General features: G+C 38.0%; 8 protein-coding genes across 10 annotated transcripts; 4 read left to right on the forward strand and 4 right to left on the reverse strand.

Moving 5' to 3' along the window:
* Positions 1-274: 274 nt before the first annotated feature.
* LOC17897408 (titin homolog) lies at positions 275-5,107 on the forward strand. Of its 2 annotated transcripts, none has more exons than XM_023789323.1 (14): positions 275-498; positions 813-1,016; positions 1,143-1,324; positions 1,413-1,539; positions 1,622-1,819; positions 1,938-1,988; positions 2,078-2,866; positions 2,958-3,053; positions 3,143-3,216; positions 3,292-3,343; positions 3,435-3,500; positions 3,611-3,672; positions 3,777-3,854; positions 3,939-5,107. In XM_023789323.1, the coding sequence occupies exons 1-14, from the start codon at positions 391-393 to the stop codon at positions 4,897-4,899; spliced, it is 3,048 nt and encodes a 1,015-aa protein (XP_023645091.1). In that variant the 5' UTR covers positions 275-390; the 3' UTR covers positions 4,900-5,107. The 2 variants fall into 2 exon arrangements, with proteins under 2 accessions (XP_023645091.1, XP_006306652.2); XM_006306590.2 differs by having other exon boundaries at positions 276-498; positions 3,614-3,672.
* Positions 5,108-5,797: 690 nt separating this feature from the next.
* LOC17897690 (cinnamoyl-CoA reductase 1) lies at positions 5,798-8,982 on the forward strand. Of its 2 annotated transcripts, XM_023789616.1 has the most exons (6): positions 5,798-6,020; positions 6,149-6,303; positions 6,769-6,954; positions 7,112-7,464; positions 8,495-8,603; positions 8,659-8,982. In XM_023789616.1, exons 1-6 carry the CDS (start codon positions 5,888-5,890, stop codon positions 8,722-8,724), a joined length of 1,002 nt encoding a protein of 333 aa, XP_023645384.1. In that variant the 5' UTR covers positions 5,798-5,887; the 3' UTR covers positions 8,725-8,982. The 2 variants fall into 2 exon arrangements, with proteins under 2 accessions (XP_023645384.1, XP_006305257.1); XM_006305195.2 differs by having other exon boundaries at positions 5,800-6,020; positions 8,495-8,982.
* A 397-nt stretch (positions 8,983-9,379) lies between these two features.
* Positions 9,380-12,348, reverse strand: LOC17898058 (metal transporter Nramp6). Its single transcript, XM_006307184.2, has 13 exons — positions 12,188-12,348; positions 11,890-11,968; positions 11,760-11,800; positions 11,586-11,664; positions 11,402-11,506; positions 11,174-11,283; positions 10,887-11,068; positions 10,748-10,817; positions 10,491-10,664; positions 10,281-10,385; positions 10,069-10,200; positions 9,888-9,983; positions 9,380-9,792 (listed from the first exon to the last, which is right to left on the reverse strand). The coding sequence occupies exons 1-13, from the start codon at positions 12,275-12,277 to the stop codon at positions 9,487-9,489; spliced, it is 1,569 nt and encodes a 522-aa protein (XP_006307246.1). The 5' UTR covers positions 12,278-12,348; the 3' UTR covers positions 9,380-9,486.
* Positions 12,349-14,287: 1,939 nt separating this feature from the next.
* LOC17898851 (DNA-3-methyladenine glycosylase 1) lies at positions 14,288-16,820 on the reverse strand. The gene is made up of 5 exons (XM_006305168.2): positions 15,876-16,820; positions 15,270-15,327; positions 15,098-15,181; positions 14,849-14,993; positions 14,288-14,745 (listed from the first exon to the last, which is right to left on the reverse strand). The coding sequence occupies exons 1-5, from the start codon at positions 16,336-16,338 to the stop codon at positions 14,446-14,448; spliced, it is 1,050 nt and encodes a 349-aa protein (XP_006305230.1). The 5' UTR covers positions 16,339-16,820; the 3' UTR covers positions 14,288-14,445.
* Positions 16,821-17,244: 424 nt separating this feature from the next.
* On the forward strand, positions 17,245-19,236 carry LOC17898826 (photosynthetic NDH subunit of subcomplex B 1, chloroplastic). The gene is made up of 7 exons (XM_006307386.2): positions 17,245-17,693; positions 17,790-17,940; positions 18,029-18,219; positions 18,291-18,548; positions 18,624-18,729; positions 18,813-18,898; positions 18,981-19,236. The coding sequence occupies exons 1-7, from the start codon at positions 17,266-17,268 to the stop codon at positions 19,147-19,149; spliced, it is 1,389 nt and encodes a 462-aa protein (XP_006307448.1). The 5' UTR covers positions 17,245-17,265; the 3' UTR covers positions 19,150-19,236.
* Positions 19,140-21,956, reverse strand: LOC17900312 (putative cyclic nucleotide-gated ion channel 7). Its single transcript, XM_006306838.2, has 6 exons — positions 21,864-21,956; positions 21,212-21,785; positions 20,911-21,123; positions 20,482-20,795; positions 20,058-20,406; positions 19,140-19,973 (listed from the first exon to the last, which is right to left on the reverse strand). The coding sequence occupies exons 1-6, from the start codon at positions 21,908-21,910 to the stop codon at positions 19,254-19,256; spliced, it is 2,217 nt and encodes a 738-aa protein (XP_006306900.2). The 5' UTR covers positions 21,911-21,956; the 3' UTR covers positions 19,140-19,253.
* A 387-nt stretch (positions 21,957-22,343) lies between these two features.
* Positions 22,344-23,097, forward strand: LOC17898299. Its single transcript, XM_006303413.2, has 2 exons — positions 22,344-22,551; positions 22,841-23,097. The coding sequence occupies exons 1-2, from the start codon at positions 22,383-22,385 to the stop codon at positions 22,930-22,932; spliced, it is 261 nt and encodes an 86-aa protein (XP_006303475.1). The 5' UTR covers positions 22,344-22,382; the 3' UTR covers positions 22,933-23,097.
* A 19-nt stretch (positions 23,098-23,116) lies between these two features.
* Positions 23,117-25,802, reverse strand: LOC17900245 (magnesium transporter MRS2-1). Its single transcript, XM_006304309.2, has 7 exons — positions 25,527-25,802; positions 25,384-25,430; positions 25,229-25,278; positions 24,310-24,917; positions 23,728-24,189; positions 23,593-23,640; positions 23,117-23,496 (listed from the first exon to the last, which is right to left on the reverse strand). Exons 4-7 carry the CDS (start codon positions 24,898-24,900, stop codon positions 23,266-23,268), a joined length of 1,332 nt encoding a protein of 443 aa, XP_006304371.1. The 5' UTR covers positions 24,901-24,917; positions 25,229-25,278; positions 25,384-25,430; positions 25,527-25,802; the 3' UTR covers positions 23,117-23,265.

Here is a 25,802-nt window from a genome sequence, read left to right on the forward strand (position 1 = left end):
CTGGTAATCTGGTATTAGAGAGCAACAATTAACTAGTATAACTTAATAATCAAATTTCATAATGCAGTATGTCTCTCCCATAATTTTTTTTTGTTTTTTTTTAAATATTGTCAACACTGACAATAATCGAGTTTAAAGAGTAGCGTTTTTTGTTTTGTTTTGTTTGTTTGTTAATGAGTTAATTAAAATCATGTACGGGTACATAGAGCAGTTCTTGCATGTTCTACACCGCATTTAAAAGGCGCAAAGTGGTGTCATTTTTATTTTCCCTTTGCTCCAACCATTTGGATTTGAGGCTCCGAGAGGTCACAGTCTTTTTTTCCTTTTTTTGCTTTCGGGAATGTTTCTTTGTTTTCTAGGGTTTTGAAATCTCCAGAAGAACAAAACAAAATGGGTCCTCTTGTCGGAGCGACCGAGCTCTCCAAAGCACTCGCCGAGGCTGCCAATAATCTCGTCAAGCCTCATTCCTCAACTGATGCGACTCTCACTCTTCTCGATGTACGAATCCTTCTCTTTCTCTCTTGTCTTCCTGTTTTCTAACGCTTCCTCGACAAATGGGGTTTTTGTTGTTTTCGTTCTTGAGTTTTGTGAAATTCCTCTGTTGTGAGGGGGTTAGATTATATAGGAAACGATTAGGGTTTCTCTTTTTTTTAGTGTTCGTTAGTGATTTCGTAGCGCTTCCTGAGACATTTTTGGGATTCTATTTCATAAAGGTGAAACCTTTTAGGGTTCCATGGCTTTCAAATCCCTAGGGGAAGATTTTTTCTGCGCTTTATGTTCTATCATCTGATTTTTGAAGCTTCTATGTGTAGGAAATCGAGTCTCTGCTTGCCACTGTTGAGCAAGATCCTACTGCACCAGTACAAAATGCCCTGTTTCCGTTGATGAAGGCTATGGTATCTGCTGATCTCTTAAGAAACCCTGATTCTGATGTTAGGGTTTCTGTTGTCTCCTGCTTGACCGAAATTATGAGGATTACTGCTCCAGAGGCCCCTTATAACGATGACCAAATGAAGGTTGATATACCTTTAGTCCACAAGTTGTGTACCTTTTGGATTCCAGTCGAACTGGTCTCTTCTTTTTCCATTGCTTGTTTCAAATATTCTCTCATGAGGCATTGGCTTTGCTTATCTGGCTTGCAGGATATTTTCCAGGTGACAATAGAAGCATTTGATAAACTAGTTGATGCTTCCAGTCGCAGTTATAGGAAAGCTGAGGTCGTTCTTGAGACTGTTGCAAAGGTCAGATCATCCTTAGTTATGTTGGACTTGGAGTGCGATGATCTTGTCCTAGAAATGTTTCGACAGTTCTTGAAAATCATAAGGTAGGTATATGACCTGATTTCACAAAGCTCAATTAACTCTTAGGTACTTTATGCGAAACTGATGGTTTTTCTTTGTGCATCTGTTTAGGCCGGATCATCCTCTACTGGTGCTTCTCTCAATGGAAACGATTATGATCACAGTTATAGATGAAAGTGAAGAAGTACCCATGGATTTGCTCGAGATTCTCTTAACTTCTGTCAAGAAGGAAAGTCAGGTAAGTTTTTCCCAGTTGAGGTTATATTCTCCCAGTTTTTCAATAGACTTGAGGTTTAATTTTTCTGCTTGTCATGCCTTAGAATGTCTCACCAGCGGCTTCGACGCTTGTGGAGAAGGTTCTCAGTAGTTGCGCATGTAAGCTTCAGCCTTGCATCATGGAAGCTTTGAAGTCCACAGGGGCCAGCTTGGACATGTATTCTCCAGTAGTTTCATCAATATGCCAAAACGAATCTGCCATTACTCAAGGGCACAGTGATGTTAAGGCCAAAGAAAATGAGGTATTCGTAATGTTCTGAGCTCTTGGTTTGATTGGTAGTAGAGTAGTTGTGTGGTATAATCTTGAAGTTGCATCTGCCAGTACTTATCAAGTTTCCTCTATCTTTTTCAATTATTCAGGCAGATGAAAAAATATCAGAAGAACACGTAATTCCGAGCGATTCATTGGAGGTACTGAATTTGAAAGGCTTTTTTATTGCAAGTGTTCAGCTTTACGTTGTTTATTACTTTACCAATGTTTTTAAAATCTGTTGAATTAGGTCAAATTGAATTTGGGGATTTCTCTCAAGGGAAATAGATCAAAGAGAACTGCTAGAGGTGGAACTCGTCAGGCCAATATAGATGAAAAAGTACCAACTGAAAATGAAGGGCAGTCCGAAAGTACAGATGCAGAGACTGCATCAGGGTCTAAACGGAAGAGAGGGCGGAAACCCAATTCTCTGATGAATGCTGAGGAAGGTTATTCGTTTAAAACGTCTTCAAGCAAGAAGGTGCAGGAAAAAGAACTCGAAGATCCATCACTGGCGAAGGTGGCTGCTAAGAAAGCAACTTCACCTACTAAAGTTGGTCAAACGAATCAGTCAGTTGCTAAGACGGGGTCAAGTAAACGAAGCCGAACTAAGATGGAAGAGACAAATCATGATGTAGGTTCCTCAGCTTTACCACCATCAAAGAAACAGATTGTAAAGAAAGATAATAGGGAAGAAGAAGATTTGATGGAATCTGACCTTGAAAAGCCTGAAGATGGCGTTAAGACTGGAAGGTCAAGTAAAAAGGAGAAAACACAGAATGGTTTAGCAAAAACATCTGCAAAAAAGCCACTTGCAGACACTAAGAATGTGAAGCCCAGTGGCAAAAAATCAGACCATTTAGATGCTAAGAAAGAGACTAAAGAAAGTGCAAGCATGAAAAAATTAGTCCATTCAGATGCTAAGAAAAAGACTTCGGGAGGTGCAAGCATGAAAAAGTTGGTCCATTCAGATGCTAAGAAGAAAAATTCAGCAGGTGCAAGTGAGAATACACCTATTCCCCGATCATCAAAAAGCAAGGTAGCAAGTTTTATGAACCATGATCTTTCTTATCATTATTATAGAAATACCCTAGAGCGTCCTTTATACTTACAATGGTATAACTGCGCAGAAGAAGGATTCTCTTGCAATGACGCCATCAACCAAAAAATCTGAACAAACTCCTAAGAACCATCCCAAGAGAAAACGGACAGCAGGGGAGGATATGGTATGAAATTTGCTGCTTTCTCTGTCCATCCTAGGAGGTATTGACTTGTCACCTGTATTCATTCATATGTTATAAATTCCTCTTTTCAGGAGTCTAATACAAATGATCTTAGTGAGGGATTGGTTGGTAAGAAAGTTAGCGTCTGGTGGCCACTTGACAAGGCGTAAGTTTACTGTAAACCTTGCTTCATTTTTTTGGGGATGAAATGGTAGCAATCTTACCATTTATGTTTGCACAGATTTTACGAAGGTGTGATAGACTCCTATTCTAGTATTAAGAAGATGCATAAAGTGAGTTTACTTCTCTATTTGCTGGTTTAAATTCTCTCTTTGCTGGATAATTGCTTAATATAGAGTATTTCCACTGCTGGTCTCGTTGCAGGTGACATATTTAGATGGGGATGAAGAAGAGCTTAATCTCAAAAACGAACGATATAAGATAATCCAGGTTGATTCTTCAGCCAGTGGGAAAATTCCTTACATTGAGACTCTCTTTTTGTTCATTCTCCATTCTTTATATTCCCCAAAACATCTTATGTTCCCCTGAATTTTATTAAGCAGGAAAGTGATGATGAGTCTAAGCAGGAAAGTGATGATGAGACTATTCCTTTATCTGAACTGTAAGTGAAACTCTTAAAGTTCTGTGATAACCCAAAATTTTAACGTTAATTTAGCTTGGTATCGCTTTACCCTTGATTTTTTGCTGTTATGTGCACTTGTCCAGTATCATACAGAAGCAGAAAGCCAAGAAGAGCAAAAATGTGTCTAAGAATGTGGAACCAATTAGTTCACCAGAACTCGGGTATGAATGTTTATAATGATAATTATTATTGTTATTGGTAGGTTTTTGATCTTTTAATGAATTGGTTTACAAATATGGATATAGATCCTCTATGCAAACGACAAAGATGAAAGACTCGGTAGGAGACTCCGGTAAGCAAGCGAAAAGAACCAAAGGTGCACTTAGCAACAAATCAGAAAGCACTGAAGGGAAAAACCGTAAATCCTTGGAAGGCCTGAACGGTGATCCTGTTAAAACAAAAAGCAGGACTGGCAAAAAGCAGAAGGTGACCCGAGCTATGCACCCGGAGAGTGAAAAAGATTGTGATGATAAGGAAGACCTGAAAACTAAAGGTGAAGCCTGTCTGACATTGGGGAAAGAATCAGAGGCAGAGCCTATTGCTATGGAAGGACACCAACAGCTGCCTGAAAATCAAAATGCAGAAACCAAAACTGAGGGAGAAGAGGAAAAATCAGCAAAAGAGCCAAATGAAGAAACTGACACTGATGGAAAAGAGTGTAACTCACTGAGGGAGCCAAATGAAGATCCCAAAACTGATGGAGAAGAGCAGGAGGCAGGGAAAGAGCCAACTGGGGAAACTAAAATTGACGAGGAAGAAGAGCACAAGGTAGCAAAAGATACAAATCTAGAAATTGAAACTGACGGGGAAGAGAAAGAGTCACTGAAAGAGACACATGTAGAACCCACAACTGAGGGAGAAGAGCGAATGTCAGTGAAAGAGTCACTGAAAGAGACGCATGTAGAACCCACAACAGAGGGAGAAGAGCGAATGTCAGTGAAAGAGCCAAATGCAGAACCTGAAACCAAGGTACAAGAGAAAGAAGAGTCAGGAAAAGATCAAACTACAGGCAGAAAATTGATTGAGAAGGAGGATATGTCTGAGGCAAAGGAAGAAGAGGTCGACAAAGAAACAGAAACAAGCATGCCTGAGACTGGTAAAGTAGAAAATGAAGCTGAAGAAGATGACCAGAGAGTGATAAAGGAACTAGAAGCCGTGTCTGATAAAGGAGAAGTCAGTACAACCGTGCTTCAGGTTGATCTATGAATAAAGCATGGTTAGGTAAATGTTTAACTCTGGAAAAAAGATTGGTACTTGTTGTTTAGGTAACTTTTGTGTTGAGTGAAGCTCTGCTTGTTTAGAGACTAATGTTGCTCCTGCTAGTAGATTCTTCTGACCTATGTCTTATTATGGATCTAGTTTGATCATGTCACCTGAGTAGCAGCATATATTTATATTTATATGTTTAGAGACATGCCTATGATAAGAGTCCGAAAAGTCGCTATCAGATTAGATAATGCAAACAAATGATCATATATTCGGATGTATAGTCATTGCAGCATTTATGATATTGGACACAAAACTTTGATCATACATTACATAGAAAAGTGTTCGGATCTAGTCATATCATATCGACGAAGAAGTAACATAACATAATCTTGACATTTACACGCAAAATAAAGAAAAGAGAAAAGCACAGTAACAATAAAATAAATCTATAACAAAAGAAAAAAATATATATATCAAACCTATAATTCTCTTTCATTTCCATCCATACATCATCCAAAAATGTATCAGTATGTCTTTATCAACAATTATATTTGTAGTTATAATACCCAGGGTAAAATGATTGTAGGTATAAATTAAATATTTTGTCCAAGAATAGGAGTTTTCTCTAAGGATAATATTAAAAAGAACAAAGAAAAAAAGGTGTATAGCTCCAGATGTTTCTTCTTCCACCAACCACACTTTCTATAAAAAAATTTCTTTTAATAATTATGTTGTAGTTATAGTTTTGCTAAGATATGAATATAAAAATATATAGAAAAAAATCATATTATTTACCATTGTTAGGTGAACTTTTGGCAAATGTGTAAATAAAATTATAAAGATAACTTACCTTTTTGTTCATTTATATAAACGAAACGTAGCACAATTTGTAACTACGCATCCTCATAGCCTTTTAGAGCCTCTCTCTTCGACACCACAACAACAACAACCTTAGCTCTTTTACTATCGATCACCGGCGGGTAATATGCCAGTCGACGGAACATCACCGGCCGGGAAAACCGTTTGTGTCACCGGAGCCGGTGGATACATCGCTTCTTGGATAGTTAAGTCACTTCTTGAGAGAGGCTACACGGTCAAAGGAACCGTACGCAATCCAGGTCCATTATTTATATATACGTTTTGCTCATTATTTATATAAACCATAATACTGTAATAATCTAAAGAACTTGTTAAGGTCAGTATTTATTGACAATTGGGGATTTTTTTATATATATTTTCTTTGCAGATGATCCAAAGAATACACATTTAAGGGAACTAGAAGGAGCAAAGGAGAGACTGATTCTGTGCAAAGCAGATCTTCAAGACTATGAGGCTCTCAAGGCGGCGGTTGATGGTTGCGACGGTGTCTTCCATACGGCTTCTCCGGTCACCGACGATCCTGTAAGTATTCTTCTCTCCTTTGGCTTTTCTATATTGCACTTTCTCGGTGGCTTACTGTTACAGAGAGAAATGAATAAAAGTTAAGAAAAGGACCTTCACTAAAATTAAACAAATAATACTATTGTGGTAGTGGAGCTGATTTCATTTAATAATTAATACTATTTCTTTTGTCATTTCTTCACTAGAACCTGCCGTTATCGAATCATGAAAATGATTTAAATCTATTTAAAGATATATTGTATGATGATTATGAAAAGGTTAAAATTTCTTGCATTATTGTTCAGTGGGTATGTTAAGTATGTATGGTCAATGTTGAAAAATCCGAGAAAGTCAGTATCTTCGTTTTCTTGTAATGATGAATTTTTTTGTATGAAAGACTTCAAAAATGAAGAAAAAGATGGTTATGTGAAACGAGGTAGTGTTTAAGTAATACTATAACAATGTATAATAATAATAAATGTTCAGGAGCAAATGGTGGAGCCGGCGGTGAACGGAGCCAAGTTCGTAATCAATGCTGCGGCTGAAGCTAAGGTTAAGCGTGTGGTCATCACATCCTCTATTGGTGCTGTCTACATGGACCCGAATCGTGACCCTGACGCAGTCGTTGACGAAAGTTGTTGGAGTGATCTTGACTTCTGCAAAAACACCAAGGTCTTCTTTCTTCTTTAATCTTTTCCTTCTTGTTTTTTTTTCACTAATTAAGCCTTTCAAATTCTTTTTGGTTTTATTGTGAAAACACACACATATATATATAGATTTTTTTTAATGTTAGGTTGGGTCTACTGAGAATTTGTTTGTGTATTTGTAGAATTGGTATTGTTACGGTAAGATGGTGGCGGAACAAGCGGCTTGGGAGACAGCAAAAGAGAAAGGTGTTGACTTGGTTGTGTTGAATCCGGTTCTGGTCCTTGGACCACCGTTACAGCCAACTATTAACGCCAGTCTCTTCCACGTCCTCAAATATCTAACCGGCTCGGCTAAGACCTACGCTAACTTGACTCAAGCTTATGTGGATGTTCGCGATGTCGCGCTAGCTCATGTTCTGGTCTATGAGGCCCCTTCAGCCTCCGGACGTTATCTCCTTGCCGAGAGTGCGCTTCACCGCGGTGAAGTTGTTGAGATCCTGGCTAAGTTATTCCCGGAATATCCACTTCCAACCAAGTAAGTGAACTTTGCTCTGAGCACTTTAATATTTTCTGACTAATTAATGTCGTTTCGCAAATGCAGGGTTTTAGTTTTATTTAGAAACGAAAACCATATTAGAGAATTTAGAGCTTTTAGTTAGTCAAGTAAGTCAATTCAATGTGTGAACCTTGTAAATCTAGTATCAGCTTTTATGGCGAATAGACACATACACTTGGCTCCCATGCACAAATAACGCCTAGTCACCTCATATACATATACTACTTTTTGACTTACTCGAGTCACTGGCACTTTCTTCTGTAAACCTGAAAATAAAAGAGTAAATAATAACGCCTTGCCTTCTAATCACTATGTTAGTTAGGTCTTTGTGTAGCAATTAAGACTAGGATTGGTCTTAAGTACTATGCTTGGTAACTTACATTATTATTTCTATTATATGGCTTTGTATTATACAAATTACATACACACACGTGTCATGTTTAGTATAATAATAAGAATAAGTCGTCACCAACACTAATCAGTAAACATTTGAATACTTAAAGCTGACTATGAAGGCAATTTGACGTACGTCACTTATTGTCTTCGCTAATTTGATCGACATAGCTTTATCCTATATGATATAATTCTTTCATTATTTGCTTACCATGTGACCATTACTTTTCTCCTTTTGATCAATTCTTTCTATCTCTTTCTTTGATATAAAGCCAATGATGTCTAGCTCTGAGTTTGGTCCCAATATCCTTTTTTGATCGTTTGTGGTGAAAGTTGGTATACCCAACAACCCCCGAGGCAAAAAGTCACTCGTCACCTACCGCTGACGTGGACATTTTACAAACCATGGCATATGTTGAATTGAAAAGAACGGTAGTTGTAGCGGAGCTAGTCTTTGCTCTTTGTCTAACCTTAATTAGACAATTCAGTCGCTTTAGAGTGAATAATGTTCAACTATAAACTTATTGCTAACTAACCAAAATATATAAAAAAATAATAATAAAAGATTGTGGTAAGTATCAACGATGTTGATTTGTGTAATAATATATGTTTTCAGGTGCAAGGACGAGAAGAGCCCCAGAGCCAAACCATACAAATTCACTAACCAAAAGATTAAGGACTTGGGCTTGGAGTTCACATCCACCAAGCAAAGCCTCTACGACACTGTCAAGAGCTTGCAAGAGAAAGGTCATCTTCCTCCTCCTCCTCCTTCCCCTTCAGCATCACAAGAATCCATCGAAAACGGCATCAAGATCGGGTCTTGAAAAGCTTATTCACCACCTATAGTATCTTTAGCCATTGCTTTTGCTTTATAAAAGAAAAATACAAAAACAAAAAAGACCAGATCTTTGTTTCTTGTCTTTGGTTGTGTGAAACTTCTGTTTTAATATGTCTTGTCCTGGTTATGATGAATCTATAGACACATGCAGATCTTTAGCCAAACCGTTTGATGGATTTTGTAGACAAGGCTTCATGTTTAATCTTTGTAATAGATCAAGTCAACAACTTCATATAAATTATATCTATGTTATTAATTTTGAAGTATATCTTGTGTTCTACCCTTGAAGTTATGTTTATTTAATAAGTTATTTACAAATTTAATCCTTAAAATTTGCAATTATTACAATTTTTTAATTTTAAAAATATGTATTATACACGAGTTGTATGACGAGACCCCTTGAAGTTATGTTTATTTAATAGGTTATTTACAAATTTAATCCTTAAAAATTGCAATTATTACAATTTTTTAATTTTAAAAATATGTATTATACACGAGTTGTATGACGAGACGGATTTGGATATTACTAAAATATTAGAATATTATTTATCTTATTTCAAAACGGTTTAAAGCTTCATTATACTATTTTCTGACGAAGAATCAAACTGATTTAATTAACTTTGATATTATGCAATTTTAATAATTTTTAAACAAAATCCAGCATAACAGAAAATTTTGAGTTTAAAAATAAAAAATGTAAATTGTTTGAATATAGTGCGATAGACTAAATAAGTAAACAATGTATCTTCTATCTTAAATTATATAACTCTTCAATTCAAGTCGCCTGTAACTGTAGGTAAACGCATGTTCACAATGTCTTCTCTTGGAAGTGTTTCTGCGGTCTGAGAGTTACCAGAAGGGAGGTCTTTTATGGAGGACTCTCTGTTTTTGCGGAGAACAAGGTAACCAATGGCAGCTAAGTAAATAGCAATGCCTAAGAATCCAAGAATTCCTATGAAGACATTGGCTACAAGCTTCATGTGACCATGGAGAAGCAGCTTGATGAAGCTACTTACTAGATAGTATATGTTTATACCCATAATAAGTCCACCAATGATCCAAGTCACAGATGAAATCTACAAAATTCCCACAGGTTTAGTTAGATTTCTTTCCTTCCATCAAATGTTAATTAGGTATATATAACGAGCAGAGAAGTGAAGGTGATTATTACCAGAAGTGAATTGGCGTGTGAGCCCATTTTGGTTCTGCTGCTTGTGAATTTGAGAAGTGGGACTAAAGCAAATGGGAGTTCAAAGGATAAGATCATCTGCAAACAGATAGTAAGATGATTACTGTTAAGAATGTATACATGATTCAGGGATTGGATTTGAGTTACTGAGAGAGGGTTATACCGAGGCAATGATGATTAGCTGCCCTGCTCCAGCTGAGCCACCAATGAGGGCAACTATCAAACTTGGGATTATAGCTAAGCATCTTGTTAAGAAGTTTCTGAGCCATGGCTTTAGTTTTAAATCAAGAAACCCCTGTGGCAAAGAAGAACATGAACAAGTTTTAGACACAAGTTAGGACTTTGGAAGCCTTTATCTGGGGTTCTTGATCACACCTGCATAACGTACTGTCCAGCATATGTTCCGGTTATTGTTGAACTCTGACCGGAAGCAAGCAACGCAATGGCAAATAGCTTTGAGCTCCATTTACCCACAACGTTCTGTGAGACCAGAAGAAGAAAGCAAGAAAAGTCTAAATATCTATAATCTTGTGAAAAGTTGTGCTATAAATTGAAACCAAAACCTAATAGGATTCATGCATTTACCCTTAGCAGAAATGAAGCTTTGTTTAGATCCAAATCTTCGCAACTGGCTCGATCTTCTGGACTCAAATCTGAGGCATTACAAACTGCACCACTCACTGATATCACAGAGACGTTTATGAGAAATGCCATGCCAAGTGCTAATCCGCTTTCGATCAAGTAATACCGACAAGCTTCCTGTAAACGAGATTATGAAAATGAGCAACTTAGACAGACTCATAACGTCCATGAGAGTGCATGTATGATAGATTATTAGTTACCTTGATGCCGGTTACTGAACGAGGGATCTTTCTTGAAAGGACTAAAGCTGAGTGGAGAAAGAGATTGTGCCTGTGAAGCAAAAACAGATGAGAATTTTCGTAATTTGGGTGAGGGAAAGAGAGAAAGAGAGTTGCTTACGGCATAACCATGGCACCGAGGAGAGATATTGCTAAACCAGTTGCGCCATTACCCTTTAACTGAGGAACAAAGAGACCATAGAGGACTTCTTTTGGGTCAGGCTTTGAGTAATGAAGCTCAACAAAGAAGCACAGAGCAATGGTTAACACAAGGAACGCGATCAAGAACTCTAGCTTCCTAATCTGTAAGGACATAAAAAAAACAACCAGAATACAAATTTAAAGACTTGAAGAAAGCCACAGGAAACAGATAAGAATAAAAACCTTAACAGAGGTAAGAGTTGATACCCCATATCGTTGAAGTGCAAGAAGAATCAATGTACTAAGTCCTGTGAGAAGTACACCAATCCAAACCGGGATATTGAAAAGAATGTTTAAAGCAAATGCTGTTCCAATTACTGTATACAAAGAAAAAAACAATGATTGATTGCATTAGACAGCATTTGCTTCACAGACTAACAGAATGAGAATACTCCCATCAACATCATCACTGCAACAAAAGAAGAAAACTCATGCCTTCTGGAATGTCACAAGCGACAACAGCAATTTCAGCTACTACCCATAACATAAAGTTTGGAACTTTGGGGTATTCAGCTCTGCAATGCTCTGCTAAGTGCTTTCCTGAAATCACCATTTATTGATGTATGTAAAGACTAGAACAGAAGAAAGACTTTGTTCGGTATTTTGGATTAATTTAAACCTGTGACGACACCAAGATTTGCAGCAAGAGACTGAATCACCAAAGCTGCACAAGACGCCACCAATATGATCCAGAGTAACTAGCTCAACGTGACCAAGAAAACGATAAATCAAAATCAACAAACAAGAAGAAGTGAAGAACGTAAAGGCTAAACCAACAGATTGTGTAACGCACCTCGTACTTGTACTGAGCTCCTGCTTGGAGATCAGTCTCAACTGTAACAACAACAACAACAACAAATAATGCATAGTTTGTGTGTAATTTATGCATATTATCTATATATAAAATAAAGGTTAATCCTTACAGTTTCCAGGATCAATGTAAGCAATTGAGACAAGAAACCCAGGGCCTAAGTATGAGAAGAAGTTTTTCCAGCTCTTCTTCTGCATGTATAATAATAGTATAGAGACACTTATTAGCATTAAAACCACAAGTCACTGCATCCTTAAACGAACACTTTGAAGTCGATAAAATCTTTATCAAAATAAATGATAGACACCAATTATGATACAAGAGTAGGAGAGTAAAATGTAGAGAGACATATCAGAAACAAAAACAAAAAAATAAAAAGTGAGGGAGGCCAAAAGGAAAGAAAGAGAAACCTCAGGGACAAGAATCTGATCAGCATCAGAGTTTTTGATGAGAGGAGAACTTCCGTTGCTGCCACTGCCACCTGCTGTTGCAGCCGCCATCTCTTCTCTCTCTCTCTCTCTCTCTATCTGTTACGTTTCTCCTCTCTCTCTCTCTCTCTCTCTCTCTCTCTCTCTCTCTCTCTCTCTCTCTCTCTCTCTCTCTCTCTCTCTCTCTCTCTCACTCTCACTCACTCGTTAGTCTCTCTCTATGAAGCAAGATCAAAAGATATATGCAGAGAGATATATATGCACGTGTCTGGGTCAAATGTGAGAGGTAAGAATCTCATTGAAATTTCTTCCCTTTTTTTTTTTTTTTGGTAAATATTTCTTCCCTTTTATTAGTTTTGGTAATGAATTCTCAGTAAATTAAAAAAATATATGTTTTTTTTTTCTTTTTTTTTGGTCATGTTTCCTTTTTCAATAAATAAAATTTCAAAGCTATTATATTGGGAAAAGAATTATAATAAATAATAATATTTAATTCCTAGCCAATCTTACATACATGTGTTGATTTTTCGAAAATGTAAGGAGAAAAGAAAAACAATATTATTTACCAAAATTATGTTGATTTTTCGAAAATGTAATGGGAAAGGAATTATAATAAATAACAATATTTAATTCCTAGGCAATCTTACATACATGTGATGATTTTTCGAAAATGTAATGAGAAAAGAAAAACAAGATTATTTACCAATAAATTACCAGAATTCCATCTGATCACCACAATAAATTAAAAATTATGAACTAGAAACTCTTTAAAATATTATTTTATTTATTCAATTTGTTAAAATAGACAAGTAGGAAAAGGTGATTGAGATTAATATTTGTAAAACTAACAGTAAATGAAACTTACATTTTCTTCAAATCAGCTTAAGAAACTAGTAATAATAAATAGCAATAAGCCAAACAGTAATAGAAAAGTTCCCTACCAAAGTACAACTAGTAATAAGTAGTATTGTATCCAAAACAAACATAAAGACGAAGAAGAAGAAGAAGAAGAAGAAGAGATTTCTGAAAAAATGGGGTCAAGTGGCCAACGTAAACGGTAAAAAAAAGAAAAAGATAGAAAGATTGGGAGTCCCACAAGGAAGTAGGGGCGTGGTTATGATATATGCAAAAGTGGGATACATCACCATCCATCTTTCCCACTTTTCTTTATTTTGGTTAAGAATTAAGATTCGACGGTCAACACACGTCAACACTCTACTACTATACATACTTGTCTCTATTTGTAAATCGACACGTAAATTTATAATCTTGTTGACATATCAAAATTCAAGATTGACACCTACTTCTGTAGTCTGTGATTAGCTCTTTCGATCAAAATATATCGAGTTTTTAAGGAAATAATGGAAAGAGATGATTGTAATTTTGTACTTGGCTGCATGTTGTTGATCCACAAAAAAAAATTACTTGAGACTTTTTCATGTCACTGACCGACTAAGATGGGTTGCCTACTACCACCATAGGCTCTTTCTTCAATTTATCGTTTTTTTTTAAGGAAATAAGACTTGAGTTTCAACAAATCGATGGATCGTTTCTTGTACTGTATGTTGTTGAATTGCTGATCCACGGAATGAAAGCCAAAAAACAAATGTAATAATTGACTAATATGCCTAGTATAGATAGGCTAGGCTATGTAACACACGAAGAAAAACCATTGATTTCGATTATAGATGTCAGAAAAGCTCAAGAGAGCAAATACAGGAATATGCCAAATATGAATTCGACCTCCACAATGCACGGCTCTTATCCATCCCGAATGTTTTCTTCTTTCTTTTTTAACAACTAAGTTTTTCTCTAAACTCAATCAAAGATCAAAATTACTTTTTTTTTTTTTTTAATTAAGCACTCTACACTTAGCTATGTATTATATAGGTCAAGATAAGATGAGGTAACTTGACGAATACAGTTTCTCCTTGTCTATAGTTCAGACCAATTGGACTATATGTCTATTATATATGTAAATCATTTGGTTAAATAAAGAGTTCAAAAAACGTCTTGTAGCACGTAATCGATTCACAGTCCGGTCTAAGGATTCAATGCAGCATCCTACTATGCATAAACCGATAACCAAAACAAACATCTATACAACGCAAAAGAAAAACACTTCACGGTAACAAAATCTCAGTTGTGTCAATAAATCTTTCCAAAGCAAAGCAGAAAAAAACAACAACATGGTACTCAAATACGTTAATTAGCTTGTTTTCAGAAATTGCTCTTCTATGTCACTCGCGCTCATTCTTCTTCTTGGCCTTGGTTGTTATCGTCTCTGCCTCTACGCAACAATCTTGGTATCTAAAGCACCCTATGAGATGGTCGTTTGTGAGCCCAGCTGCTTGCATGAAGGAGTATATAACCGTTGGACTTACACTGCGAAAGCCTCTGCGTACAAGATCTTTGCTTATAAATTCAGCTTTCGATGTCTTCACAGGAACTTGGCGTTGATACCTGAATTGGCTCTGTGTAGGCTTGTTGTTTACAAAGTTCCACATGTACTTCCTAAAGGATCCGTATTCTGCTATAATCTGGATTAAGTTCAGAATTAACAGCCATAGAGATTGTTACATTTTTAAGAGATGTAATTTTTCAGTAATGTAGATCAGTAAATACGAGTATAACTAATGTTACCTTGCGCACATGACGTGAGTTATCGAGGATTGACCGTATCTTGACCTCTGATAGTAAGGAAATGGTAGCAGTGCTGCCAGGCGCAGTTAACTTTTTGTCACTCAACTCAGATACAGCTACTGGATCGAAGTCCATGAAAATTTCCCTGTTTCAAATAAGAAGCAAATTAAGCAATCTGAGAGATCAGAGCTACTACTAGCTTGGCATCAGAAGTTCAAATTCGGATTACAAAGAACTTGGTATGGTTACCTGAGTAATTGTCTTCTGGAGAGAATGTCGGTCCAGGAGAGTTCGGCTAGAGCACCGGAGAGGCATAATAACTCGAAAAGCTTCCTACAAAATTAAACCAAGTGGTAAGAGACTCTTATAATTACAGAGAGCACCTCTAAATAAAAGGAAAATAATTGAGGATGTCACATACTTGTCGTCATGTACAGGAACTCCCCATTCTTCGTCGTGGAAAGCAACATAGCACGGGTCTTTATAAGAATGAAAAACACAATATTATTAGTCGATTACAGCAGAGAAAGATATGGGATATAAGAGAGCAACAAAGCATACTAAGCGCCTCTTAGCCTGGAAACTTTCAGCTCATAAGCACAGAAGATCCAGAAACCCTGCTCGGTTTACACCAATATCACAGGATCTAATCAGGTTTCCATAGTAGCTAATCATCTTGAACAGTGAGAAGTTAAAATATCTATAAGAGAACTTCAGAAGAAGCTACTACATAAGTTATGTAACGTAACAAATTACCTACAACATGCTCACTGAACAAAGTACAGAGCAATGCAAGCATTTTGTTGACCATTGAGTTACTTCACTATCCTCATACAGAAGACGATAATTGTATCAAAATAATAATCACTAGCTCCTTGTCTCAGTCTCATTGATTCAACCAGATAACTTCATCGTATCAGATCAAAACTCAATGTAACATTAACATTCTTGCTCGTTTCTACATGTAAAGTCAAAACTCTTGCATTTTGAAATCGGTGAGATTGATAGGTGAAAATATGACTCTTACCAGCTTTAGGTGTGATCCAAGCACACCTTTTACGGCCATCAGTGAAGCAATCACCAGCACCTTTCTCCTCTTCCTTGCCAACACTCGGCTTCCTGGCAGAAGAGACAGACCCGCTTCGTCTCACAACCTTCTTACAGCTCGAAGAAGACGCCACACTCAAAGGCGATGACTCGCACGAAGACGAAGCATCAGAGGAATACGAAGCAGTCATCGAGGCACTGTTCTTTCTCAGAATCGACGAGCAAAGAGACGAGCATTGCTTCAGAGTCGTCCTTGGCGAAGCAGGAGTAGTTGGTTTCTTCGTTTTCTCATCTTTTGACTCGATGATGGACTTCTCCATCATCGGCTTCTCCAGTTTCATCCCCGGTGGTTTCCTCTGCAGCTTGTTTCCGGTTGGACCAAGAACCGATCGGAATTCTCGTTCACCGGAATCCACTGACCGGAATCGAGGAGGAACCGACATTGACCCGACTCTCACAAAAAACAAAAAAAAAGCTTTTCGATTTCACAGATCTAACACTGGAGATATCACAAGTAGAATCAAAATTGCTATTTAAACAGTCTCGGAACCAATTTCAAGAGATTATATATCGAAAGCCCTAGACTTTATAGCTACATTAGCACCCAAATGAAACTTTTTTTGGTCACCGCTAAATAACTCATTTTTAGGAATCTTCTAGCAAAACATAGCCAAGTTACTTGCTGTGTTCACGAGAAAAGTATAATTAGAAACAATGAGAAGAAACTAAAGGAACACACACACACACAAAATAATATCTAGGAACAGTGGAGAAAGAAAGAAAAAAAAAAAACCCTTTTGACTTCAGGAAAGAAAAAACCCAGAAAGCTTTTCTGATCGAGGACGAAACGAATCAAATCGAAAGAGAGAGGAGAGAGACGAGAAGAAAAGGTCGTTCACCAGTCACAGCTTACCACGTCACATTTGGTTCTTCCGCCTTTTTCTGATCTTTTGTTCCTCGACCCGACATTGAAACGGGTACTTATTGCTCGACCCGACAAATTAAAAATGTATTTAATCTGAGATTGGCTTGATTGCTTATTACTAGTGCTTACTGTAAAGTTACTTGCATAATCATTTAATTAATGCTTCTGCAATTAGGAATGTCTTGCTCGTGCGTATTATCAATCAACCCATGTCAAGACAAAAGTTTTAATTAATCAAACAGAGAATAATTTATTTTTCAAATCTGCCATAACCAAAAAATATATTAAAATGACAATTTTCTTCTTCTACGGTCGGGAAATAGCCACAAAAGGGACCCACTTATCCGAAGTTTCTAAAAGACAACTCTTTTCTTTCACAAACATTTAAAAATCCAAACTTTTTTCTTTCGTTGGCTCAAAAGACCTCTCTCTCTCTCTCTCTGTTATGGCTTCTTCACTTCCTCTATTACCCAAACCCATTTCACCATTCTTCAATACGCCGCCGTTTCCCACCACCACCAAACCACTCGTCTTCCTCAACTTTCAAACTCGGCCTACTTCGAGATCCTCCGATGTCTCCGTCAATCTCAAGAAGAAGAAGAACGAATGGCTCGACCCGTTTGACAGCGGTGAAGACCCGGACAACGAATACGGGTCCTTATTCGTCGACGGCAAGCAAGACGAGGATCCACGACCACCGGATAATCCTGATAACCCTTATGGTTTCTTGAAGTTTCCCAAGGGTTACACCGTCGAGCTCGCTTCTTTGCCGTTGAAAATCAGGGGAGATGTTCGACGATGTTGCTGCGTTATCTCCGGTGGCGTTTACGAGAATTTACTCTTTTTCCCGACTATTCAGCTAATCAAAGACAGGTAACAGTGAACTAACTCTTTCTCCAATTTGACCTTTTCGAAGCCTTAAGTTGTAATGCAGAGCATTGTCCGTACGTTTCATGTTGTTTTTGTAAGGTATCCTGGTGTTCAGGTCGATGTCCTAACGACTGACAGGGGAAAACAAACATACGAGTTAAACAAAAACGTGAGATGGGCAAATGTGTATGATCCAGATGATCATTGGCCTGAACCAGCTGAATACACAGACATGATCGGAATTCTCAAAGTTTGTAACTTTACAATTTTTCCAACCTTTGTTTTATCTTTTCCGTTATCAGACTAGTTAATTAACTTTTCTTGAAGTCATGTTTCAGGGAAGGTACTATGACATGATTCTGTCCACGAAGCTCGCAGGGTTAGGCCACGCAGCGTTCTTGTTCATGACTACGGCTCGAGACAGAGTTAGTTATATTTACCCGAATGTTAACTCTGCTGGAGCTGGTCTAATGCTGTCTGAAACTTTTACAGCAGAGAATACCAACCTTTCAGAATTAGGTTATAGCATGTGAGTTCCTTGAAACCAACGTAATTGCATATTTTCTTTCAACAGTCTAAACTGACTATTGATGGTTTCAGGTATGATCAGATGGAAGATTGGTTAGGAAGACCTTTTAGGAGTGTTCCAAGGACTCCTGTGCTGCCACTCAGGGTATCGATTTCGCGGAGACTGAAAGAGGTCGTGGCTGAGAAGTATAGGAACGCCGGAGCAGCGACAGGGAAGTTTATAGTAATTCATGGGATTGAGTCAGATTCAAAGGCATCAATGCAATCAAAAGGAGATAGTGATAGTTTACTTTCACTTGAAAAATGGGCTAAGATTATTAAGGGTATAAGGTAGGTAACTAACTATACACCCTCAAAATGTAAGATTGAAATTTTCTCTGAGGTATGATTCTGAAAACTTGCCAGGGGATTCAAGCCGGTCTTTGTGATTCCACATGAGAAAGAGAGAGAAAACGTTGAAGATTTTGTGGGTGATGATACGTCTATGGTGTTCATCACAACACCAGGACAGGTATGCATGCAGATTTGTCTGTATTTATTATGAATTAAGTTGAACAGACTGATCTTACTATTCTTTTTCTTGATGTTACTTAGTTGGCTGCTCTGATAAACGACTCTGCTGGAGTTATTGCTACAAACACAGCTGCGATCCAACTAGCTAATGCACGAGACAAACCCAGGTGAAACTATCTAAATTAAGATAAAATTGAGTGATCAACGTTTTCAAGAATTGACAAGTGTGTGCGCTTCTTTTTCTTCCAGTATTGGGTTGTTCTCTTCAGAAGAGAAAGCAAAGCTCTTTGTACCATACGCAGAAGAGAAGAACAGCTGTGTAATTGTTTCTTCGAAGACCGGAAAGCTAGCAGATATCGACATAGGAACTGTTAAAAATGCAATGCAAGTCTTTGAAGGATCATTGGCTCTCGTGTAAATAATCTTACAGTTTCTGAAACAAGTTATTTATATAGCATTTATGTGTATAAATCAATTATATTGTCTCTGTTCTGACGTTGACCTCTCTGCACAAGTATTGGATTACTCGGCACCAAAATCAGGTTCCGGAGGCTTTTGTAGACTCAGCAAGTTCGTTGAACTCTCTGAGCTCCTTAGTCTGTGCCCTTTCAATGCATTAGCAGCAAATCTTGATGCCAAGATAGTTGAACGTAGCCTAGAAGAAGACTCAGTTCTAGTGATGACCATAGGCCTTTTGTCGCTTTCTTCATCATAGTCATCTTCATAACCCATTTCTTCTCCTTCTTCTTCAATGCGTCTCAATTCAGCGATTTTCCTTCTAGAATAACGACGCCAAGCAGCTTGGATGAAGCAAGAAGCCCAAGTTCTCCATTGCTGCGAATAAAACCTAAACGTTTGTTGAACCTGTCGACTATGGAGTCTCCTAAACTGACTAGCTACAAACTTCAGCTCTTCAGCTTCAAGAGCGAAAGCCTCTACTTCAGTCAGAGCCTTCACAGTTCTTGTGGAAGAAGGTAAGTTGGAGCCTGCTTTAGGGTCAAGTGCCCATGTCAGCAGCTCTTCACCACAAAAGTCTCCTTCTTTCAATAACCCTCTATTGAAGAAACCACTTCTTCCTCCATCTGTTGTTACACTCTCTAACCGACCTCGGATTATGAACATCATTTCGTTAACCGGGTCTCCTTCACGCACAATGTATGTGCTTTCTGTGTATAAAGTCGGCTTTAATCTCTCACAGATCGCGTCAAGTAATCTTTCATCCATATTAGCAAACAGAGGAACCTGCAGAAACAGAACACAGAATTAATTAGTTAGTTAGTATCTTAAGCAATTTTAGGCTTAGCATTCTGATTCTAAAAACCTTACCCTTCTAACTAAATTCAGACAGAGATGGCGTTTGATGTCTCTCCTGAGATCCTTGGGTAAACTCTGGACTATGTTTTCTTCGTCGACACCTCTTGTCTCTAACCATTTGTATTGATCATAGCGTCTGACTCTTTCCCTCAGATTTTGTGGAAGTGACCTGTGATGCATCCACTGTTCGGAGTCACGTCTTTTGATCCTCATTTCCTCGAGACGAACAGTAAGTGACTGAAGATAAGTCTGCATATTCCCGATTAGAAGCGCGAAAAGAAGAAGCCCAGCTATTGCAATCGCAATAGAAAACAAAACCTCTCCGGGAAATGTACTAGTTTGCAGCCCTTGACCTAACGTGCTGTTCAAGAAGATACCAAATATATCAAAATTACTGCCTAAGCTAACGGTTGATTGATCGTTTTCAGCACCTTACCTGAGATTTTGAAGACCCCACCAAAGACAATAACAGAACTTGGAGAAAAACGATGTTGATGATACAATGCCTGAAGATATAGCTTGACCGTATATCCCATAGTTAAACTTTGAATCATCTTGTTTAGCAGAACAATTGCTTTTGAGAAGCTCAGGGACAGTTTTGATCCATTCATTTTCACGACTGCTCACAAATTTACTCCCACAATACAGAATTTGAACACAGAGTCGCGGATCTGGCTGGACTTTACAAGCAAATCTCCAACAAGTATCGTTACGTTCCACTGACAACATGTACCAAAACGCTCCAGTAATCTGCAAAAACAAAGGTAGTGTATCAATAAGAAATGACACAAGCATAAATAAATGTCTCAAAACTTAATGAAGAAGAGTCATGCAGTCATACATATATAGAGAGAAAGAGACTTACGTGGCTTGCAAGCATATACCAGAGGAGATAATAAGCAGCACCAGCCCAAGCTCCTTCAGCAAAAGCTCCTGCAGTTTTCTTCAGTTCTGATGTTAACGGTATAAACCTAACGAATCTCGGAATATATTGCACGATCACAATGTTCAATAGTGCTGTTTTCGTGGGTAACACATCTGATCCCTTCGACCCGTGAAGAAACTTCCACACCGCAATCTGTAATATCCACGCAAAACATTATAACCAATCCTAAGAAAACACAAGTAACCATCAGATTATATTTTTTTGGTAAACTCTGTTTTACCTGAGGTAAAGGAAACACAGCAAGGAAATCAACGATGAAATAACGGGTTAAGTAGCGTTCAGCGATCTTTGCAGGATCAATCACAAGCTCACCACGACCAAAGACACGAGAAGAAGGAGCTATATAAGCTGTACGAAACTGAAGAGCCATTCGAGTCAAGTAGAAAACGTCAACGATGGTTCTAAGAGTCGTGGTTGCAACAGCTAGTTTCGTGTCAATCCCTATACAGCTGCTTCCGGAATTATCGACAACGGGAAGATAGAAGAACAATGGGTCAACCGAGACAGCTAGAATACAAGAAATGACGAACAATCTGTTCCATATGAGAAGTGTCTTGTCTTGTGGGTCGAATATTTTCTTCTCTGTTATCCTCAAATCTTCTGGAAAAACCGCTCTCGTTACGGATTTACCGATGGTTATTAGACCTTCCGATCCGATTTTTTTGACTCCTTCCCTGAAAGATTTGGATACTTTCTTCTTTTCTCCTCCTCGATTCTTTAGGTTAAATCCTAAACAATTCGTCTTCATCATCATTCCAGTCGCAGGAGAAGAAGTTGAATCTATATCATCTAACCTGTGAATTCAATGTTAAAAACGTACGTCATATTCATAGATCTAACGAAAACAAAGAAAAATAGCATTGGAAAATTACCTAACGAATTTTTCTCTCTGGCCGCTTATGTATTGTGATTTGTACATTTTTTGTTCTGAGAAACAATCATACGCTTAGCCTAGCTAGATAATATCACCACAGATCTCGAGAGAGCCGATTAAAGAGATCATCAAAAGATTAAAAGAGTGACTCGTAACAAATGTGAAGTTGGTTGATTAATCATTACCTACATACTCACCATGTTTTGATGAGGAGCGTATTTACCGCGTATTTTTGACGAGGCGCCAAGAGTTATTATAGCTCCCTTGTAATTTTGGCTGAAATTGTAATCGAATAAAGTTATAACGGTTTTACACTAATATATAACAAAATAAGGGGTTCGAAATGTCATTATGAGAAAGAGAAAGTTTGTTGTTGGGGCCTTAATTTAAGGCCCATATATATATGTTACTAAAGACCTTCTACAGCCCAACAGGTGTACTTTGACTTTAATTATGTGATTGATAAACCCTGTGGACCGGACGGAAGGAAAAAGTAATTAGAGAGAAGAGATCTGAAATGGGAAATGAGACGAAGACCAACGGCGGTGCGGCGAGTATGGGCGGAGGCGGAGGATTCAGAGCGAAAATGGAACATTACGTTTACAGCGGTGAGAAGAAGCACGTCATGGTAGGGATCGGAATCGTCACTCTCATCTTCGGAGTTCCTTGGTATTTGATGACTCAAGGTCCCATCTCTATCTCTCTTTCTCATCGTTTAATCATTTCATTTGTATATATGAAGTCGAATCAGTTCTTATAGATTCTGGGTTCGGAAGAAGATGATATATAAATCATATAGGCTTGGCTGCTAGCCTAAATTCACTTACTCTTCTGATTTTACTTGTTGCAAATTGAGAAATATTATGTGATACCTGGATAAACTGAAAAAAATGGATTTCTCAGTATTTCTGAAAATGGATCACATTGGTTTACTCTGTATATACTAAATGCTTGAGCTTCTTTGGTTTCTTTCAGGGTCAAAGCATCAGTCTCACCAAGATTACATGGACAAGGCTGATAAAGCTCGAAAAGCACGTCTTTCTTCGTCTCCTTCATCTAACAAGTAGTCTGTCTTAAGGGTCGAGTCACAATTCTACACAAGTTAAGAACTCAGTCAAAGTCTTGAGGTTTTGTGGTTTAGATACCAAGCCATTCTCATTTTCATGAATGTTTGAGGTACCATGTTTGGTTATCACATTTGGATTCTAATAAGAAGATCAAAGATTGTATCACATTTGGATTCACAACATCTATGATTAAAAATTGCTGAATAATTCCATCGTGAAAAGGAAACAAATCGTTAATTTGTGACCAACATAACAAATAGAAGCTTTATGTCTACTTTCTGGGTGGCACCTTCATGTCTCTCTCTCTCTCTCTCTCTCTCTCTCTCACTCTCTTTATAGAGGCATCAGTCTTCTATACTTGAAGAACCAGACGAATGCAGAAAAAATAACAAAGCCACATACTCCAGTTATTATGAGTACCCATCTGAATGCACCTGGCTGGTTGAAGAAGTCTATCTCAAAGTTCATCCCAAAGATCCCAGCAACCACCCCAAATATGGCCACAACAAATGTTGCAGTCGTCAGGAGCAACTCAAATTGGATCAGCTGATTCCGCACATTATCCTGCACAAATTGAATACTTTTTCAGCAGGCTCTTATGGTTTCTCAAACTAGATGTGGAACATGGAAAAGTTTTTATACTGTATGTTGAGGTATTACCAGTTGAATGTTAATGAAATCTTCAGTGTCATCAATATACTCCTTTAACTGTCAAGTAAAGAGTTTGATACTGATTATTAAAGCTTCATAACAAAGAAAGACGGAAAGTGAAAAAGAGAGGAGGCATTAAAGTACCGATGTCAACTTGTTGAGAGTGCTATCAATGACGACAAAGTAAGCTTCCAGCAACATCTCTAGTTCTTCTATGTTCTCCTGGACGCCTTCTGAACTCCTTGAACTGTCATGCCGGCTCCTCGCAATGCTCAAGCTTTTATCAAGTCTTCGGGAATCAGGTGGAGAAGAAACAGGAGAGACTGGTGCAGAAACAGACAGACCATCATTTGACCTGTAACCCAATACGGATTGGTCACCGTACAAAGATCCTTCCATTCTCTTCTTCTTCTCTGTTAGATACATTTCTGCCATATCTCCATCATCATCCATTAGCTGCTCGATCTCATCCCGAACTTTCTGAACTCTTCTTGTCAGTGCTACAAGCCTGCTCTTTAATCTACGTACACGCTCCAAGTTTAGTGTACTGATCTTTGAGGTAAGCTCATCTAATAATGGGTATGCCTCAATCTCCAACTCTGAAGCCTATTCAAAGAAAGATCAAATCTAATCAACTTAGTGTGTAGAGGTCAAAATCAATCCCAGCATCAGTCTGTTTTTTTTTCTAAGAGAGAAACAAAATCTAAGCTAAACTCTGTTACTAACCTGGGAATCGAGAAAGGTACAAGCAGCTTCAAGGGCTATTTCAAGAGCTCTAAACTCGAAAGGTAAATAATCAGGGGATGAATTCTCAAAAGCATTGTCAAAACTCCTGCTCCTCCTCCTACTCAACTGTGAATTCTCCTGCTGCCACATCTCACCTACAGCACTAGTCTTTAGTCTCTGCTGCAACTCAACAACATACCGCAGAACGTAGTTGTCAAGAGAATTCAGGAGCAGAACTTCATCTGCAGTGATAATACAACGAATTTGCTCTAAGTTGACGACAATAGCCTTTTCTCGGCCAAGGATAGTTGAGGGATACACAAATAAGGGATCAAGCAGCCTCAAATCACGGGCAGGTAAGTCACATCTGCGCATCATAGTGAACTTGTCGACCTCCATGACCTGAGTATTGCCAGAAGTATCAACACGAATCCAAGAGCGTAGGCCTTGTCCACGCTTCTTCAGACCCAAGACATCAACTCCGAGAAGGGGGGCTCTTCCAGAAGCAGAAGGGCGAGACACAGCAGTATCTCTGAGGTTCATAGCTGAAGCAGGTCTTGGAGGAAGCAGGCGCTCTTTCAGTTCAGACATTGTTGAAAATTCAAAAACTGAAATGCCAAATAATAATACATATCAACATAAACAACAACGGAAAAGTAGATACTTAGCTTCAGATACCGAATAGCAAAATAACCAGAAACACTGCAAGCATCAAAATAACAAGAATTTCCTCAATGAATCTGGATACTCAAGAAGATTATGCAGTTTCGTGCTCAACTAGTTTTTTAGATCTTGAGACTAGGCTATTGGGAGCAGATTAAGAACGTAAACCACAGACCAAAGGCTACTAAGAAAACGAAACAGAAAAATTACAGGACGTTATTCAAAAATCACAACATAGGCTTAAAGGAGAAAATACCAGTTAAATCAAGGGTGATGTCGTCGTCGTTCTTACTCTATCCAAGCCAACTGTAACCAGAAAATAAATAATCTCAGATTCCGATAAAAAGTGACCAAGGAAAAAAAAATAAAAAAATTTCGAAACTCAGAACCAAACGAACCACAAAGCCATACCAGAGTTAAAAACGCCGTAATATCCAACCAGCCACCGGATCAAACAGCTGCAGATTGGAAATAAAACGAACCCAAAATCATACCAATCGGTAAGAACAAAAAAAGAAGAAGAAAAAAAACCTAGCATATGTATCTGAATTTACCTCTGACACGGAGATTTGTTTCATCACTCGAGCTAAACTGTGAAAACTAGATACAGAGACTCATGAACCAAAAGAAGACGACTTTATAAATAAAATAAAAAAACCCTAAACAGATCGATCGAAGGATCTCGTGAGAAACACCGAATGGCTCGTCGGATATTGTTTTTCTCCAATATACCTTTTTTATGTCTGAAACATTAGAGCGATGGAGACAAGACCAATACACACGCAAAAGCTTTTCTATTAGTCGTGAGTAGTGGTGGTGAATACGAGAAC

Source organism: Capsella rubella, unplaced genomic scaffold (assembly GCF_000375325.1).
Source record: "Capsella rubella cultivar Monte Gargano unplaced genomic scaffold, Caprub1_0 scaffold_1, whole genome shotgun sequence".
NCBI lineage: Eukaryota > Viridiplantae > Streptophyta > Magnoliopsida > Brassicales > Brassicaceae > Capsella > Capsella rubella.

Coding starts and splice junctions, on each gene's coding strand:
- LOC17897408 (XM_023789323.1), top strand. CDS start 391: ATGGGTCCTCTTGTCGGAGCGACCGAGCTCTCCAAAGCACTCGCCGAG. Junction 3,217..3,291: donor TGGTGGCCACTTGACAAGGC/GTAAGTTTACTG, acceptor ATGTTTGCACAG/ATTTTACGAAGGTGTGATAG. Junction 3,344..3,434: donor GTATTAAGAAGATGCATAAA/GTGAGTTTACTT, acceptor GTCTCGTTGCAG/GTGACATATTTAGATGGGGA.
- LOC17897690 (XM_006305195.2), top strand. CDS start 5,888: ATGCCAGTCGACGGAACATCACCGGCCGGGAAAACCGTTTGTGTCACC. Junction 6,304..6,768: donor CTCCGGTCACCGACGATCCT/GTAAGTATTCTT, acceptor ATAAATGTTCAG/GAGCAAATGGTGGAGCCGGC. Junction 6,955..7,111: donor ACTTCTGCAAAAACACCAAG/GTCTTCTTTCTT, acceptor GTGTATTTGTAG/AATTGGTATTGTTACGGTAA.
- LOC17898058 (XM_006307184.2), bottom strand. CDS start 12,277: ATGGCGGCTGCAACAGCAGGTGGCAGTGGCAGCAACGGAAGTTCTCCT. Junction 11,665..11,759: donor GAGCTCAGTACAAGTACGAG/GTGCGTTACACA, acceptor ACGTTGAGCTAG/TTACTCTGGATCATATTGGT. Junction 11,507..11,585: donor AAATCTTGGTGTCGTCACAG/GTTTAAATTAAT, acceptor TGGTGATTTCAG/GAAAGCACTTAGCAGAGCAT.
- LOC17898851 (XM_006305168.2), bottom strand. CDS start 16,338: ATGTCGGTTCCTCCTCGATTCCGGTCAGTGGATTCCGGTGAACGAGAA. Junction 15,182..15,269: donor GTTCCTGTACATGACGACAA/GTATGTGACATC, acceptor TTAATTTTGTAG/GAAGCTTTTCGAGTTATTAT. Junction 14,746..14,848: donor ACTCACGTCATGTGCGCAAG/GTAACATTAGTT, acceptor AACTTAATCCAG/ATTATAGCAGAATACGGATC.
- LOC17898826 (XM_006307386.2), top strand. CDS start 17,266: ATGGCTTCTTCACTTCCTCTATTACCCAAACCCATTTCACCATTCTTC. Junction 17,941..18,028: donor ACATGATCGGAATTCTCAAA/GTTTGTAACTTT, acceptor GTCATGTTTCAG/GGAAGGTACTATGACATGAT. Junction 18,220..18,290: donor TCAGAATTAGGTTATAGCAT/GTGAGTTCCTTG, acceptor TGATGGTTTCAG/GTATGATCAGATGGAAGATT.
- LOC17900312 (XM_006306838.2), bottom strand. CDS start 21,910: ATGTACAAATCACAATACATAAGCGGCCAGAGAGAAAAATTCGTTAG. Junction 21,786..21,863: donor CAGAGAGAAAAATTCGTTAG/GTAATTTTCCAA, acceptor TTGAATTCACAG/GTTAGATGATATAGATTCAA. Junction 21,124..21,211: donor CTGTGTTTCCTTTACCTCAG/GTAAAACAGAGT, acceptor TGGATATTACAG/ATTGCGGTGTGGAAGTTTCT.
- LOC17898299 (XM_006303413.2), top strand. CDS start 22,383: ATGGGAAATGAGACGAAGACCAACGGCGGTGCGGCGAGTATGGGCGGA. Junction 22,552..22,840: donor TTGGTATTTGATGACTCAAG/GTCCCATCTCTA, acceptor GGTTTCTTTCAG/GGTCAAAGCATCAGTCTCAC.
- LOC17900245 (XM_006304309.2), bottom strand. CDS start 24,900: ATGTCTGAACTGAAAGAGCGCCTGCTTCCTCCAAGACCTGCTTCAGCT. Junction 24,190..24,309: donor GTACCTTTCTCGATTCCCAG/GTTAGTAACAGA, acceptor TTCTTTGAATAG/GCTTCAGAGTTGGAGATTGA. Junction 23,497..23,592: donor ATTTCATTAACATTCAACTG/GTAATACCTCAA, acceptor CAATTTGTGCAG/GATAATGTGCGGAATCAGCT.